At 39.1% G+C, this 17,815-nt stretch overlaps 1 protein-coding gene across 1 annotated transcript in view; it reads left to right on the top strand.

Moving 5' to 3' along the window:
- COG5 (component of oligomeric golgi complex 5) overlaps positions 1-17,815 on the top strand; it is a 238,304-nt gene that overhangs the window by 18,214 nt on the left and 202,275 nt on the right. The window contains exon 6 of the mRNA XM_056118161.1: positions 17,511-17,631. Coding sequence (XP_055974136.1) covers positions 17,511-17,631 — 121 coding nt within the window. The remainder of the gene's footprint in view (positions 1-17,510; positions 17,632-17,815) is intronic.

Genomic DNA, 17,815 nt, shown 5'->3' on the forward strand with positions numbered 1-17,815 from the left:
TCCAGCTCCTTGAAAGTTTCCCATCCTGTTACTTTTACCCTTCTTTTTTCCCGTTTTTCTTTTGGGTTTTCTTGGGCTACACCTGGATGTGTTTAGGGGTCACTCCTGATGGTGCCTGGAGAACCATAGGCAGTGCTAGGGATCCAAGTGCGTTGGTCTTGTACGTACACAAGGCCCTAACTCTGTGCTATCTTCTCCAACTCAATTTTTATCTCTTTTTTTTATTGTTACAAAATGTGAATATTATAGCACCACACCTGCCACCAAAGTGCCAGTGTCTTTCTGCTGATGTTGATAGAATCCTTTCCCTCCACCCTCACATTCTTCCTTGATGATCAGTCTGTCTGTCCTCAAAGTGTAAGGATTTGTTTTCATTGAATGTTATCTATTCCCTTACTTTGATTCTTTATATACTTTATGTGAGATCATTCAGCGTTGAATATTTTGTTCCTCTGTTTGTTTTCCTTTCGTGGCTTTTTTTTTTTTTTTTTTTTTTTGCTTTTTGGGTCACACCCGGCGATGCACAGGGGTTACTCCTGGCTCTACACTTAGGAGTTACTCCTGGTGGTGCTCAGGGGACCATATGGGATGCTGGGAATCGAACCCGGGTTGGCCGCGTGCAAGGCAAATGCTGTGCTATCTCTATAGCCCCTCTTGGATTTTTTGATAGAACTTTTTTGCAAGGGGGGTGCACACAGATGCTCACTACTGAGCCTCATCCTTAGTCCTTCCCATCTTAAAAATTTTACTTATTGCTCTGTATCGTATAATGTACATTTTAACTTCTCAGTATATTTCCTAGTGATATTAGGCCACTTAACATACAGAATTTTGAGCAATTAGATTATGGTATGTCAAGGGTTTTTTTTTTGTATGTGTGTGTTTGTGTGTATTATATGTGTGCACACAGATACATGTTTTTATTTGTGCATATGTCTGTGTACATGTGCACACACATGTACATGTTTGCTATTTATTAAACTTCCATTTTAAATTTTTCACCAGATATAGGAAATTTATGCCCTGTATTTCACAAAATATATTTTTTTTGTTCTTCATTATTCTTCAGAGGCTGTAATTATAAATATATTAGGTATTCTATATTATTAGGTATATAAGGTATTTAAGGTCATCGGACACTTTTTTTCTTTTTTTTTTTTAAATTTTATTGAATCACTGTGAGATAGTTACAATCTTTCATGGCTTTCATGTTTGGGTTACAATCACACAATGATCAAACACCCATCCCTCCACCAGCACATTCCCCATCACCAATATCCCCAGTTTAACTCCCCTTTCCCACTCTCCCTGCCTCCATGGCAGACAATATTCCCCATACTCTCTCTCTACTTTTGGGCATTATGGTTTGCATTGCAGTTACTGAGAGGTTATCATGTTTGGTCCATTATCTACTTTCAGCACACATCTCCCATCCTGACTGGTTCCTCCAGCCATCATTTTCTTAGTGATCCCTTTTCTATTCCAGCTGCCTTCTTACCTTTGCTCATGAGGAAGGCTTCCAGCTGTGGAGTAATATTCCTGTCCCATATATCTACTATCCTTAGGTGGACACTTTTTCTATCCCCAGTTTTTTTCTATTGCTTTGTCTCCAGTTTCATGGATCCTTTCTTCTGTAATGTCTAATTTGAACCTTGTCTAATTCCATATATTTTTCATTTCAGCCCATTTTGGGCTGGAGCGATAGCACAGCATGTAGGGCATTTGCCTTGCACGCAGCCAGCATGGCCAACCCGAGTTTGATTCCTCTGCCCCTCTCGGAGAGCCAGGCAAGCTACCGAGAGTATCTCGCCCACACGGCAAAGCCTGGCAAGCTACCTGTGACGTATTTGATATGCCAAACACAGTAACAGTTGTCACAATGGAGACGTTACTGGGCCCGCTCGAGCAAATCGATGAACAACAGGAGGACAGTGACAGTGACAGTGACAGCCCATTTTAGTTTCTGTCTCTAGAAATTTTATTTAGATCTTTTCATTCTTCCCATTTATTTAACAATTTGGCTTTTTTTGAATACCATTAAAGTAATGTTTTATTTGTTGGTTTATAGATTATTAGTCATGCCAGAGTCCAATTCTGAACATTTTGGTGATCCTTAAGAAAGATCTCTCAATGGGGATCCAGACAAACTTTTATTAAATGGTGTGAATTAGGAGTCTAATTTCATTTTTCTGCATGTGGTGATTTTGTTTTCCTAACACTGTTTGTTGAAAGCTTTCCCTTCTCTCTAATGCACTTTGCCATTAATTACTGCCTTTATATGTGAAGGTTTATCTCTGGTGTCTCAATTTTTCGCAGTTGGTTTGGAAGTCTGAATTATTCCTGCCACCCTAGTTCAACAGTGAAACATTGCTTGAATTACAGCAGCCACCTCATACTCTTTCTTTTTAATTCAGATATAAAGATGTAGACCTTTATATCTATCTGCTGCTTTTTCTTGCTATTGCTATTATCACTGCCACCGTTTTGAGTACTAGAGTTTCATATTGTAATAGTAAGTGGGGAAGTGCATTGCATGCATTCATATCAGCTCTTTTATGAAGTTTTCTACCCTTTCAGGAGGTTGATCCTTATTCGTGTTTTATTTGCTTCTTTAATATCCTGTAAATATTTGCCTTAAGGTATCTCTACATAATCTTTCCCTTATGAGGAATAAGCTCCTTGTAGGCTCTAATAACATATTGATATTCGATTCTCTGGCCTTTGCATAGTGTCTTGTCATGTACCAGGCACTTAAATGTATTGAATGTTTAAGAAATCAGTCAGGAGCCAGACTGATCAGGAGCCAAATAGCATAGGGGTTAAGTTGCTTACATTGTATCTGGTTTGGTTTCTGACCCCACATATGGTCCACCCTAGCACCATCAGTGTGATCCCTAAGCACAAAGCCATGAGTGAGCTCTGAGCACAGCAGGTGTAACCCCAAAACAAATTAATTGATTATTTTTTGTTTATGCTCCAGTTGTCTTATATGCATACACAGAGACACACAGACACACACACACACATCTGCACACACACACATGCACACACACATACATACAGAATATAGCATGTAGTTGAGCAGTATGTAAATTGTATTCAGTTTTCCTTTAGTGTTCTTGTACAACAATTTAAGAAATAGAGCATATGGGAAGAGTTTGGATATCTTAGTGTTTTTCAGATGATGGAGGAGATATTTTCAGGTTATAGCCATTTAAAGCATATACATAGGGATTGATGCCAACAGCTAAAAAAGATGTCATGGAACAGTGAAACATTACTTGAATTACAGAAGCCACCTCATACTCTTCCTTTCTTTTTTATTCAGATATAAAGATGTAGACCTTTATATCTATCTGCTGCTTTTTCTTGCTATTGCTATGAACTGATCTGGTTTTGCTTTTAGCTTGCTTGTTTACTCTTTCTCTTGCTTCTCTTGTTCCAAGACTACTGCTTATGAACACTGCCATGCTCCTCTTTGTTCTGAGCACATGTTTATAAAGATTCAGTTATAATTCAGGGCAGTTTTGTGCAACAGTGTCATTGCCACTGGTCTCAGACTTTGTAAGACTTCTTTCTTTTTTTTTGTTTTTGTTTTTTTTGAGTCATTCCTGGCAATGCACAGGGGTTACTTCTGGCTCTGCACTCAGAAATTACTCCTGGTGGTGCTTAGGGGACCATATGGGATGCTGGGAATCAAAGCAGTGTTGGCCGCTTGCAAGGCAAATGCCCTACCTACAGCCCCTTTGTAAGACTTATTATAGGTTACTGTTGTTTCCCCGATTTTATGTCTTAGGTTGCAATATATCAAAGTTTTTTTTTAAATGGTGAAAAAAAACAGAGCAGTACTCCTGGCTCTGTCCTTAGGAGTGACCCCTTGATGGTACTTGGACCATATGTAGTGCTGGAATCGAACCTGGGTTGACCATGCACAAGGCAAGTGCCTTAAATCCTGTTTTGGCCCCATTTAGGTCTTAGTGAACTGAAATATGGTGAACCATACTATGCATTACCACTTGCCCAAGTTAATTTTCTGAAAAGGTTGTGGGCACCGCCAGGGCTCAGAGCATTGTACGTCTTTCGAGGGAGATAATATTTTACTTTATGGTGAAATATATATTTAAACATCACCTCTTATAGTTGAAGTTTAAATACTGTTTGTTAGGATATTTTTTTGGGGGGGGTATAGCTTTCCCATTTCAATTTCAAAGTCATGGTACTAAACTTAATAAGCTGGTACTAAGCTTTTTTACTAAAAGGAAAGAATAACACGTGAAAGTGGAATTTTTTTTTTTAATTTTTTTTTCCCCTTTATTTTATTTTATTTTTTTTAAAGTTGTAGATTTACAATTTTTTGTGCTTTGGTTTCAATTATACAATGATCAGATACCCATCCCTCCACCAGTGCCCATTTTCCACCACCATGGATAATATCCCTCCCACCCCCATCCCCCCATCCCCCCTGTCTCTGTGGCAGGGCAATCCCCTGTGTTCTCTCTCTCCTTTTGGGTGTTGTGGTCTGCAAAAGAGGCATTGAGTGGCAAACATGTTCAGTCCATAGTCTACTTTCGACATGCATCTCCCCTCCTGGGAGGATCCTCCAAACATCCTTTATTTGGTGCTCCCTTCTCTATCTGAACAGCCCTTTCCTCTAGGATACCCGGCTGGCCTCTAAGTTATGGAGTAATCCTCCTGGTGCTGATCTCAGCTATTCTTGGGTATTAATCTCATACTTTGTTAGAAAGTGGAATTTTTAACTAAGAAAAATAGACATACATTTTTATAGGCTTGTTTGTAATAAAATGGAGTTTTATAAAATATTCTGATCCTTTGAACGTTAGGATGGAAATTAACTTTTTCATTTTTAATCTGGAAAACATGTATCTGAGAATATAAGAATTAAAAAAAATAGTCATCATGAAATTACAAGGATATCCATGATTGAGTTTCAGGCATATAATGTTTCAGCACTGGTCCGTTCACCAGTACGAGCCTAGGGATGTTTACACTAGCACAGTTATCCAGAACTAAGAGTCTTCCAAAGACTGAACTTCAGCAAGCATCGCAACCCAAACTTGTAAGCACTGTGAGCACTGCATTTACGTAGAGCAAACGTCAGTGATCTTAATGAACAAGCAGAGTTGCCAGGCTCAAGTAGCAGAGCTGCCATGCTCATCAAGCTGGGGACATGTGGGACACAGGGATTTGCGCTTATGGCCAGATACTTGCAAGGCAGTTTCTTTAGTCATGGTGTTATTCCTCTGGCCCCTCTGTTTTAAGAGTCTTACTTATTTTTGCCACCTAGCCAGTTAGGTATTAGTGATTTAAAAAAAAAATTGTGTTTTTTTTTCCTTTTTTTGTAGGAGTACTGCTATTTATTCAGCCACTGATTAGCTGATTGAATTGTGCATGAACTCCACCTTACTTTTTTTTTCTTTTTCCATTTTTTATAATTTTATTTATTGAATCACCGTGAGAGCAGTTACAAAGCTTTTGGGTCTAAGTCTCAGTCATACAATGAAACACCTGTACCTTCACCAGTGCCCATTCTCCACCACCAAAAATCCCAGTATACCCCCATCCCGCACCCTCCCCCTGCCTGTGGGGCAGATGATTTCTACATTACTCTCTCTCTACTTTGATCACATTCACTATTTCAACACTAGACCCACCATTATTTAAGATTTTACCCCAACACTCAGATCTGCTGAAAAGGCAACAATAGACAATTTGTGTTCTATTGCTGGTTATGAATAACATATGATGTCGTGTGGCTGCAGTAGGGCCATGTGGTTTTGAAATTCTGAAATTTTAACACTTAAATCTGGAGGGATTTCTGCCAAAAGTCACTGGGTTTAGAGACCTGCTCCTGAGTCTCTGGGATAATGGCCGTTGAGCAGCTTGATGAGGAGCCAAAGAGGCCATTCATGGACGATGACTTGGGGTCTCATTGGGGTGGGGAAGACAGACCCAGCTCCACCTCCCCCTTCATCCCATGAGACCCAACAAGTTTCGTCACTGCGGGCCCAAGCCTGACTGTCCAACGGCCTCTGGAGGATGAGAGCCACCAAGTCGCCAAGAGGGAGCAGGCGGAGGGACAGCACCCATTCCCCCCTGGGGTGGCCCGGCGACAGTAACCTACTGCGGGGTCCGGACACATTTCTGACAAAAGCCGCTGGGTTTCGAGATTTGTGTCTGAGTCTCTGGGATCAAGGCCGTTGAGCAGCTTGATCAGGAGCCAGAGAGGCCGTTTGTGGGCGATGACTTGGGGTCTCGTTAGGGTGGGGAGGACAGGCCCGGCTCCACCTCCCCACCATCCCATGAGACCCAACAAGTTTCGTCACTGCGGGCCCAAACCTGACTGTCCAATGGCCTCTGGAGGATGAGAGCCACCAAGTCGCCAAGAGGGAGCAGGCGGAGGGACAACACCCTTTCCTCCCTGGGGTGGCCCGGCGACGGTAATGTACTGTGGAGTCCAGATGCATTTCTGCCAAACGCCACTGGGTTTTAAGATTTGTTTCTGAGTCTCTGGGATCATGGCCGTTAAGCAGCTTGATCAGGAGCCAGAGAGGCCATTCGTGGGCGATGGATGACTTGGGGTCTCGTTGGGGTGGGGAGGACAAGCCCGGCTCCACCCTCATCCCGTGAGGCCCTGTGTGTCTCGTCACTGGGGGCCCAAATGTGACTATCCAGTGGCCTCAGACAGATGGCGGCCACTGGGCCGCCATGGGGAATAGGCCAAGGCACGAAACCTATTCCCACCTGGGTTGGCCCAGCACCGGTAGCCTACTGCAGAGACCAGACACATTTCTGCCAAAAGTCTTTGTGTTTCGAGGTTCATTTCTGAGTCTCTGGGATCATGGCCATAAAGCACTTTGATCAGGAACCAGAGAGGCCATGCCTCCAATTATATAGCTGAGCCGGAGGTGGTTTGTGGGTGTGTTTCCCACATACCTAACTTTTGGCCGTTTACTTTCTTGGTAAACTTTGCCCCAAGTTTTTGGGGTCTGGCCAAAGGCACAGCAGCAATTTTGGGATATCTGGAAGTCTGAAGGCGCCATGAGGCTGCTGATGCACTCGCCTCACAGGAAAAAATTGTGTTTATGCAGTACTTTTAATGTGTGAAAAATTTCTATCAGTTTATGTAATAATTATGTTTATAATTTACATATTTTATTATTTTATGGGTGAATAAATTTTCTTGTAGAAGTGCGTATAACTAGTATGCAATAGTATTAAGACTGAAACAGGATTTTCTTTATTTTGGAGGGGGGTGATGGATAGTTTGGGCACAAGTGGCCATGCTCAGGGGCTATTCTGGCTCTCTGCTCAATATTTAACCCTCGTGGTGATTGCCAGGTATTTGAATTGGCCCCCAAACAGGATTGCTTTCTCTAAATTTTGTATTTACTTTTGAGCCGGTGGAATATATAAAGTAGAAAATGTACTTTCTGTTTCCTAGAAGCTTGCTTTGAAGTGAAGAAATAAAAAATTCAGGTTGAAAAAGCACATCCAGAAAAGTACAGGTGAAGAGCACTGGACTGGGAATTACAGGGCTGACTGTTGTTCTCTAACGAGTTGCATGATAATGAGCAAACTTTAGTATTTTTCTTTCTAGTTTTATAGGGATATAATTCAAATTTAATACTAAGCTTAAGGTGTACATGAGATGATTTGGTAGAAATATATATCTCCACCAAATTATCCTATATATGTAAAACACTTTATTGTTTTATAACAATATAAAAATAACAAAGTTATTCTTTATTTCTCGTAATTTCCATTTTTGTTGATAGGGTGGTAATTATACAGTATATGTTTTGAATGAAAAATTGTACTAGCGCTGTAAATTCTCTTCTAGTTCTAAGATGCTATAATTCTGTGAAGCTGAGACTTTTCTTTATTGAATGTATTGTATTTGGCAGGGCGGGGGAGGGAAGAGGGCTTGTGATTATTCCAACAGTGACCCCTGGTGGTACTCGGAGCCCGTATGTGGTTTTGGAGACTTGAACTAGGGTCACCTGCGTTTGAACTAGGGTCATATGAGTTTGTTACCTTCTGCACTATTTCTGCAGCTCTGAATGTTTATAGTTATAAAAATCGAAAGACCAGAATACTTCTTATTCTTCTTCTTAAATAGTAGCCTTAAGGCTGAAGAAATAGTACAGGGATTAATGGTTTTACCTTCCCGCATGGCATATGATCCCTTGAGCGCTGCCAGAAACCTGAGCACAGAGCCAGGAGTAACCCAAGTACTGCCCTCCTATTCCTCCCCCCCCCCCACCTTAAAAAAGCCCTAATTCTCTACAGTCTTGTAAAAAATATAACATTATAGTGACAGCCAAGTTGAATGACAGACCAAATTATTATGAAAAAAGGAAAGGAACGAAAGGAAAGGAAAAGAGATGTGGCTAAGGACATCGTTAACAATTTTTCCTGGTCAGAAAGGAAGTTTATCCTAGAAATTTGTTGCCTCTCAGACTATTTTGAAGTCTACATTCTCTGTGGAAGCTTATTTATGTTTTAACTGTTTTTATTCTGTTCATTTTGTCTAGCCAATTCTATCTTAAACAGTGAGGCAACTTTAATGTTCCTGTTTAATCTTTTTATCTTTGAGCTTCTAGTTCATTTAAATGCATGTGGTTTAAGAAAGCAAGAAGTAGCTATAAAGTTGTTTTTGCCTTGAAGGTAAAAATCCCTGTTGATTGTACCCTCAATTAGAAGAAAGTTCTTTTATATTTAATTCTTTTTGCTTTTTATCCCCATTTCACTCTCTTTGCAGAAAACCTTTCTTTTTCTAAGCAGAAGCTTTTTTACTTCATCTATATACATGAATACATGAGTTGAATTTAATTATCACCCCAAGAATCATTTCTATCTTAGCTCATTTTAGTAACATTGTTTGCTTATGAACTGCCTCAGAGTTTTTCAGAAAGAAATGTTGAAGAGCTTATTATTCCTTACATAGAACACTTGTATTTTTAAATGTTAGAATTATATAAGAAAGTGACTTCTTAACCTTCAAACTTTGTAATTTTTAAATATTTTTCATCATGAATTTTAAGTTTTTTAGCAACTTTGGGATGTAATTCACATATCTATCACCTAAATGTTTATCTTTTTAACTTACTTTAAGTCATCATACACATTTTTTAACTTTTCGATTAAAGATAAGGTTTTATTAGTTTGTTTGTTTCTTTTTTTTTTTTTTTTGGTAGGGAGTAAACCTAGGCCCTCACTGGTTCAAAGCATTATACTCGGCCACTGGACTATGTCCTTGGCTTTTAACACAAAATTATTAATGCGATTTTCTAACCTTGAAATGATCTATTTAAGAAAGTTTGACAAAATGCTGAAAAAAGAAAGAAATCTGTGTAAAATTCTCTCCTCCTGTCTGTCTCTCTCTTTCTGTCCTTCTGTGGATCAACATAGTTTTTGTTGGTTGAAACTTGCCTAGAAAGATGTGAAAGGAGAGAAAGAGGGAAAATGTGTTCAAGAGCACAGACTTCTCTAGAGTGGAAGTAAGTGAGCAAAGAAGCAGAGACAAGCAAGCAAGCTCTGTGTTCAAGGGAGAACACGGGCTTGAAGAACAAGCCAAATCTTTTCTCTTTTTAAAAACGTCTTCATGTTTTATATGTACTTGATTTTATTCTATAATTTCATTCTCTACTTTCCAGTTGCTATATCAGATGATTTTTTTAAGGGGGGGTGTGTGTGTGTGGAGGGCGTGCACAGGAAGCCCAGAATCCCCTATGCTGATTCTTTTTTTTTTTCCTCTTTTTGGGTCACACCTGGCGATGCTCAGGGGTCACTCCTGGCTCTGCACTCAGGAATTACCCCTGGTGGTGCTCAGGGGACCATATGGGATGCTGGGAATTGAACCCGGGTTGACCGCGTGCAAGGCAAACACTCTACCCGCTGTGCTATCGCTCCACCCGCTGTGCTATCGCTCCAGCCCCCCCATGCTGATTCTTAAGCTGGACAGGTAGTTCAGCACAGGGGTCCAGGACTGCTATGCTGTTCATGCCATGCAGTTCCAGGCATCACTCAGCTTACTCTGGTGATGCTGGGGCCCTCGAGGGCCACACGGCAGCTTTTATCTGTTCTTTGAGAAAGCCATTGTCTGTATAAGAATTTCACTACTCTGAGAACCATTCGGTAGTGAAAGCCAAGTTAGCCAAATGGAGATGACAGGTAGAGAAGACATTGTTTATGTCAATGAAGCATCCTTATATTGTCCAGATTAGTGTCATTGTTAGTTGAGTGCAGTAGAAAGAATTGTGAGAAATAGAAAATTATCTGAAACCAGGACATTTAGAGGCTGTTTTCTTCTGCAGCAAGATGGTAAGTGATATGCCAGACAAAGTAATTTTTAAGTATCCAGACTACCATCTGCATAGAAATATCAGGGAATAGTGTTCTTATGAAACTTTCGTTAGGAATCTGATAGATAGTGCACTTGAGACAACCACCATGATTAGAGAGACATCAGTGAAAAGACTAATGATGACCATTAGAACCAGGATTAAATGTAGGATATATAAATGAGTAAAATATAATGGCTCCATATTTTGATAAATAAAATATTATTGTAGAAACTGTGGGAGTGTTTGCAGAAAAATTTTTTGAAAACTCTATTCAGCCATTATATTTTTATTGTGGTATTGGTTTATTACTCAGATGTTTTCTGTGAAGAAAATGAATACTTTCAATTCTAATTTTTTTCTCATAATATTGTTTCCTTGAGAGCCAAGAGTCTCAGCATAGAAGAAATTAGAGATAGATATAATTTTGAAAATCAACCCCATGTTTCTCATTTTAATTTACATTTATATTTTTTCCATTTTTATTGAAGTACTGTGATTTACAATACTGTTAATGATTCATGCATACATTGTTTCAGCATCGCACCCTAGTTATCATTTTAGTTGAAAGTATTGGTATGAATTCATGAGATAATTTGGTTTTATTTTAAAATGTATATATATGACATTTGTATATATGTATATGCATGATGTTAATTTGAGAATGTTTTATGTGTATTGTGTAACAAAGCAGATGAATATTTATGTGATATTTTAATTCTAGAATTTCCTAGCAATATTTACTGAAAAGGACCAGAAATAAGCAAAGATCATTTACAGAAAATTATTTTGAATTGCCGTCTCCTTCTGAAAAACATCAGGGATTCTTTGAGAAATCTTTCATTCCTGAGGCATGAATTGTATGAAATAATCTTAGGCTATTTTAATTCCACATACCTACTACTACTAGAATCATGACAAAAAAAAACACGCTGATTTGAAGAGGCTTTAGATTGACCAGCTATCCCAATATTAATGCTGCGAAGTCTCATGTCCCAGGAAATGTCTCAGTCCCAGGGAAACAGGTGAAATTGCTAATCCACTGATACTCCCAATGGCCAAAAAATGGACAGTTTGAACATCTTAAAGGGTAAGAGCTGTAGCTGTTTAGTGCCTTTCAATATGTTTAAATATTTATAAATTATGACTATGAGTTCATAATCATATCAAAGCAATTATTACTAACTATTCATCTTTCATGGATATTAGAAATTAGTCCCCAGCAAAGAAAAGAGTCAGATACTGGGGCCAGGAAGATAGCTCCAAGGGCTAGCATGCTTGCTTTGTGTTCGGGTACTTGGGGTTAGCCCTACCTGTTTCCTGAGTATAGCAAACCAGGAGTAACCCCCTAGAACATTGGATTTGGTACAAAAAAAGAATACATATATTTATGTATTTGTATATGTGTGTGTGTGTGTGTGTGTAGTTTTAAAAATTCTTATTGTATGTACAGTACGTACATCATTACCACCGGGTGAACAAAAAGCATGGGGCCTAGTTTCTTTTTTTTTTTTTTTGGGTCACACCCAGCAATGCACAGGGGTTACTCCTGGCTCTTCACTCAGGAATTACTCCTGGTGGTGCTCGGGAGGCCCATATGGGATGCTGGGAATCGAACCTGGGTCGGCTGCGTGCAAGGCAAATGCCCTACCTTCTATGCTGTCGCTCCAGCCCCGAGGCCAAGTTTCTTTAAAGAGAAATCTTATATTACTGTCACTGTATTACTTTCATCCTGTTGTTCATCAATTGCCTCGAGCAGGCCCCCAGTAATGTCTCCTTCGTCCTAGCCCTGAGATTTTAAAAAGTGCCACATTTGAGGCTCTTTCAGGGTCAGGAGAATGAGACCCATCTTTGTTACTGGTTTTTGGCATATTTAGTACGCCACGGGGAGTTTGCCAGAGTCTGCCATGTGGGCAGGATACTTTTGGTAGCTTGCCAGGTTCTCAAGAGTAAGAACTAGATAATGAGATGTCACGGCTGTGAATGGCTGCGCACTTCCGGGAGCAGGGTTTTATAGTCTCTGGGTCTTGGCCGTTGATGGGATTACACGGAGGCAGTTGGTGGGTATATAGCCTACATACTGGAAGATGGGGGATCTGGGTGGAGGAGGCCCCAGTCCCAATCCAAGCAGGCTTGGAGAACTACGCCCCCGGTCCTGCACACCTGCATTCCTCTGCCGGTTCCTTCATGTTTGAGGCTTGTCTGAACGTGTGGAGAGTGGTCTTAAGTGTGGCTGTGGCTGGAACTGGAGGTCTTCAGCTGCTGGGGCTCTGCTCGGGGTGGGGAGGGAAACTCAACCTACCCTCCTCCAAGGGGCCCCGGTGAGGACGGCCAAGCACAGAGGCAGGAGACTCTGTGCTGTTCTCTTTTGGGAGCAGGGTTTTATAGTCTCTGGGAGAAATCTTATATACTAAAAAGAGAAATGATAAGAACTGGAATATCATTTTCTGATTATTGTGTTATACTGGGTTTTAACATTGAAATATCATTAGCTGCTAACAACACCAAAACAGGAATATATTGAATGTTTTTAAACACACTATTACCTAAGGGATAGATCTTGCTAGTTACAGTAAACCTGAATATGATAAAATTGCATTTATACACTAGTATAATATGCCATATACATGTGTGTGTATATGTGTATATGTATATATATACATCTACACATGTACTAAAATATTCGTAGAAGACAGAAGTATATGGAAAGTACTATATGGGAATAAAATGACCAAAATTCAGTCTGTGGAAAGTTCTTTAGGACAGATGATGTAATAATTACAAAGAGATGGTGAGAGAATCTAGTTTCAAAAAGGTAAAAATAAATGACAGCATTTAGGCATATGAACTTGATTTGAAAAAACCCCATAAAGGTAAGAAAGTAATTGTTGTAATAATGTAGTTCCAAGTAGGATAGGTTAGACAGAGAGTTTCTGTGGTGACTGACATGGTTCTGTCTCTTGATCTGCAAAGTGATTCTACTTTCATTTAGCACTAATTTCCTTATATGATTTTCTAGGTTTGCACCATTTTGAGATAACGCAGCCATTCCCTGCATTCCCTATTATAAGAGGAAAGACCTCTTTTCCCCACAGATTGCCACCCCTCCCCTCACACAACATCCCTTGATGGGGTGGTACATTTGTTAGTATATATAAATTGACATTGGCACATTATCGCCTAAAGGCCACATTAGAGGTCTTACTTGTTGGTATACATTCTGGTTTGGACAAATGCAAATGACGTGTATCTATCATTATAGTATCATAGTGTTTTAATTGCCCTAAAAATACTCTATCATGTTCTGTTCCCCATTCCCACCTAACAAACCCCTAGAAACCATGTATCTTTTAGTCTCCACAGTCTTTTCTAGATTGTTGTATTGATGAAATCATAGAATACGTTGCCTTACCCATATTAGTTTCTTTCACATAATTGTGTGCATTCAGATTTTTTCCATGTCTTCTCGAGATTTGATAACTTATTTCTTTTTAGTACTGAATTTGTATTTGTGTGTGTGTGTGTGTTTTTGATCCATATCTGGCAAATCTCTAAACTCGGAAATCACTCCTGGCAGTTCTCGGGGGACCATATGGGAGGCTGGGAATCAAACCCAGGTTGGCTGTGTGCAAGGCAAGTGCCTTATCTGTTATAATATCTTTCCAGCCCTGAATTTGTATTTTATTTGTATTGTTTGCATTACATTTCATAATAAAAGTCAAAATCTTTTTAATAGGAAAGCAAATTGATTGGAATGGAGGCAGCTATTTTAGGAAATAGTGAGATTTGGTAGCTGGTAGATTATCTAAAGCTTGTTGACTGAGAATTTTATCAAATGATATCCTTATAAAATTTGACATATTCTGTTAATAGAGTTTATTAAAATTTGAATTTTATTAAAAAGGGCTGGATTGCTGAAAACTGCTTTCAAGGATATAAATCTGGCAATATAGATTTCAGTAAGAGATTGGGAAGCTAACCAGGAGAGCACATGTTGTGGTGAAGAAGATAAAGATTTGGATTTTGGATGATGCTTGGGAAAATAGATATAAAGTAATTCATTATATAACAGAAGAATAATCAGTAATACTTGGTGACAGAAGAAGTGTGGGAAAATAAAAGCATAGGAAATAAGCATAGATTGCAATTTTGAGGGCATATTTTTTATTAGGTAGGTACTGAGGAATTTTGGAAGATTAATTCTAGGTGATTATATACTAAAGTCGGATCTGGAATTTCTCAAGTTTTATTTAGAATCCAAAAGGAATGGTTGCTAGGGATTCTACATTTCAAATGATTTATCTAAAAATGCATTCTGACAAGTAAGAAATGCTCACAGTGGTAGTTTTTAGTAAGTGCATTCGTGATTGGAAAAGAGATAAGAGGATAACTTTTAATCTTATGTCCTTTGAATTTCTGCTTGCAATACCTATCAGAAAGTAATATTAAAAGATGCTTACATCTTCCTGATTCCACAGGGAAAATCTTGTTTGGCATTCTTTTTAAGTATTCCAGACTGTTAAGAAAAGCATGTGATAAACATGTTCAATATGATTTTTTTCACTTTGAAACATTTGAAACATCGTATTTTGCATTATATACTTATATGACATATGAATGTATTTGTGCATTTGAATACTATTTCTATGTGTATTGTGGCCAGGGAGATAGTACAACAGGTATGGAGCTTACCTTGCATGCAGTCCACCCAGGGTTGATCCCCAGAATCCCAAATGGTCCCCAATTTGCCCCTAGGAGTAATTCCTGAATATAGAGCCAAGAGTAATCCCTGAGCATCGCCATGGATGACCCCAAAAGCAAAACCAAACCAAACCACAATATATATGTGTATATTATGACTTAATGGTACATGTGTGTGTGGATCAGGCGTATCTATGTTTTAGTTAAGAAGGGAAAAAAATGTAGCTGGAGTCTCAGGGATCCTGTTTCCCTTGCTTTTTATTCTTACTGTTGTGGGTTAGATCTTTCCCTCATTGATGGATGTCCTTGCTTCTCTTTTAGCTTTAGGGCCATTCAATGAAGGTGCTGGTACAGTTGTTTCTTCCTTGTCATTATTGAGGCTGAAGTGCACTGCATATCTATTGTTGTATCTGGTACCTCTTTCCTTAACCTCCCCTGTGAAGTAGCAATGGATTGTTCTGAATTACATGAGTCCTTAACTTGTGTTTTGCTGTTCTTGAGAGGATACCGACTATGAAATCTGGTAACGGAATGGGAGTAGGTAGTGACATACAATGATAGATTTTTGATCTGTTTGCATTTTTGGGCCATACTTGAAAGTACTCAGGGTTTACTCCTAGTGGACTTCAGGATTCTGGGGATCGAGCAACCTTGGTCAGTCATATGCAAGGCAAGTAAGTGTTCTGGCCTCTGGATTATCTTTCTGACCCTTCTTAAAAAAAATTTTTTTAAATAGTTTGTAATTAGTGTAAAAAATTAGGAAATACTAAGATGGGAATGTTTATTCTTTAAAGTCCTAGGGAAATTGGAAGAACTTTTTTGTTTTTCTCATAAGAGACCTAGGAAAGAGAAACCAGGGTAAGAAACAAGAGATGACTGTAGTAGAAAGCTAAGTAACACTGTGTTTATCAGTATTCGCTGCATACTGGCAGCACCAGAGGATATTTTTAAAAAATACACTTAGTTCCAGTCCTAGAAATTTTGCGTTGTTTAGGAATTTAGCCTGGATGTTGGGACCCTTGAGCCTACCCACTAGAATTTTATAAAGTTTTGAGACTGAACCTCTCTCTAGAGAAGAAAACTAGTCTAGGACTGAGAAGAGATCCTAGTATTCCTAACACTTCATTCCCAATTTCTCTCCATTTAGGATAAATTAGTTTGTTGTGAATGGTTTCTAAAACTTGACTTATATTTTTCGGTTGGTGGATTATAAAAGTTACTTGAAGGAATCTTTAGCATCAGGATTTTTTAAAATTTATTTTTATTTTTTAAATTTTTTAACTGAATCACAGTGAGATACACAGTTACAAGGTTGCTCATGATTCAGTTCCAGTTATATAATGTTCCAACTCCAATCCCTTTTTTTAATTAAAATTTTTTAAATTGAATCACCATGAGGTACAGTTACGAAGCCTTCATGTTTGAGTTTCAGTCATATAATGATCGAACACCCTCCCTCCACCAGTGCACATTTTCCACCACCAATGTCCCTAATATCTCTCCCCCCACCCCCATTTTACCCCTCCTCTTGCCTTTCTGGCTACAGTTTCTCCCATACTCTACTTTTGGGCATTATGGTTTGCAATACAATAATGAGAGACTATCATATTTGGTCCTTTATCTACTTTCAGCACGTATCTCCCATCCGGAACTATCCCTCCAACCATCATTGACTTAGTGATCCCTTCTCTATTCCAGCTTCCTTCTCCCCCAGCTCATGAGGCAGGCTGCCAACCATGAAGCAATATTCCTGGCCCTGTCTCTACTGTCCTATGTGTCAGTTTCCTATTATATTATTTTATATTCCACAAATGAGTACAGTCATTCTATGTTTGTTCCTCTCTTTCTGACTCACTTCACTTAATATGATACTCCCCATGACCTTTCACTTATAAACAAATTTCCTGACATCATCTTTCATAACAGCTACATTGTATTCCATTGTGTAGATGTACCAAAGTTTCTTTAACCAGTTGTCAGTTCTTGGGTACTCAGGTTGTTTCTAGATTCTGGCTATTGTGAACAGTGCTGCAGTGAACATACATGTGCAGATGTCCTTTCTACTGTGCTTTTTTACACCCTTGGGATAACCAACACCCATCCCTTCACCAGTGTACTTTTTTTAACACCAAAGTCCCCAGTTTCCCTCCTGCCCCACAACACCCACCCTCAGCTGCCTGCCTTGGTGGCAGGCACCTCTCTCCACCCCCCCCCACTTTCTCTCTCTCTCTCTCTCTCTCTCTCCCCTCTCTCTCTCTCTCTCTCTCTCTCTCTCTCTCTCTCTCTCTGTCTCTCTTTCCTTTTGGGCATTATGATTTACAATACAGGTACTGAAAAATTATCATGTATATCTCTTTACCAACTTTCAGCACTCAGTGGGGAGATGTATAATATTAAGCAGATATTATAGATTTGTCATGCCTCACTGTTGTACTACTTACACAGGTTGCCTGTGATTTGCTTCGAAGAATTATTCGCATCTTGTATCTCAGTAAGAGACTCCAAGGACAACTGCAAGGGGGCAGTAAAGAGATAACAAAAGCTGCTCAGAGTCTTAATGAACTTGGTAAGTCATGTTTCTTTGTTTTAAAAAAAAGTTAGAATTTTAAGGATCTTTTAGCTACTTAAATTGTAGATTTTGGTTAAATTTGTGTAATTAGCAAATATTATCAAGGAAATCTGTTTAATAATTTCTGTGTACAACACTATGTTTTAGGCAGAGTGGGCAAGTGTAATTAGTATATATATAT

This window comes from Sorex fumeus, unplaced genomic scaffold, assembly GCF_029834395.1.
Source record: "Sorex fumeus unplaced genomic scaffold, SorFum_2.1 ptg000037l, whole genome shotgun sequence".
NCBI classification, from domain to species: Eukaryota; Metazoa; Chordata; class Mammalia; order Eulipotyphla; family Soricidae; genus Sorex; species Sorex fumeus.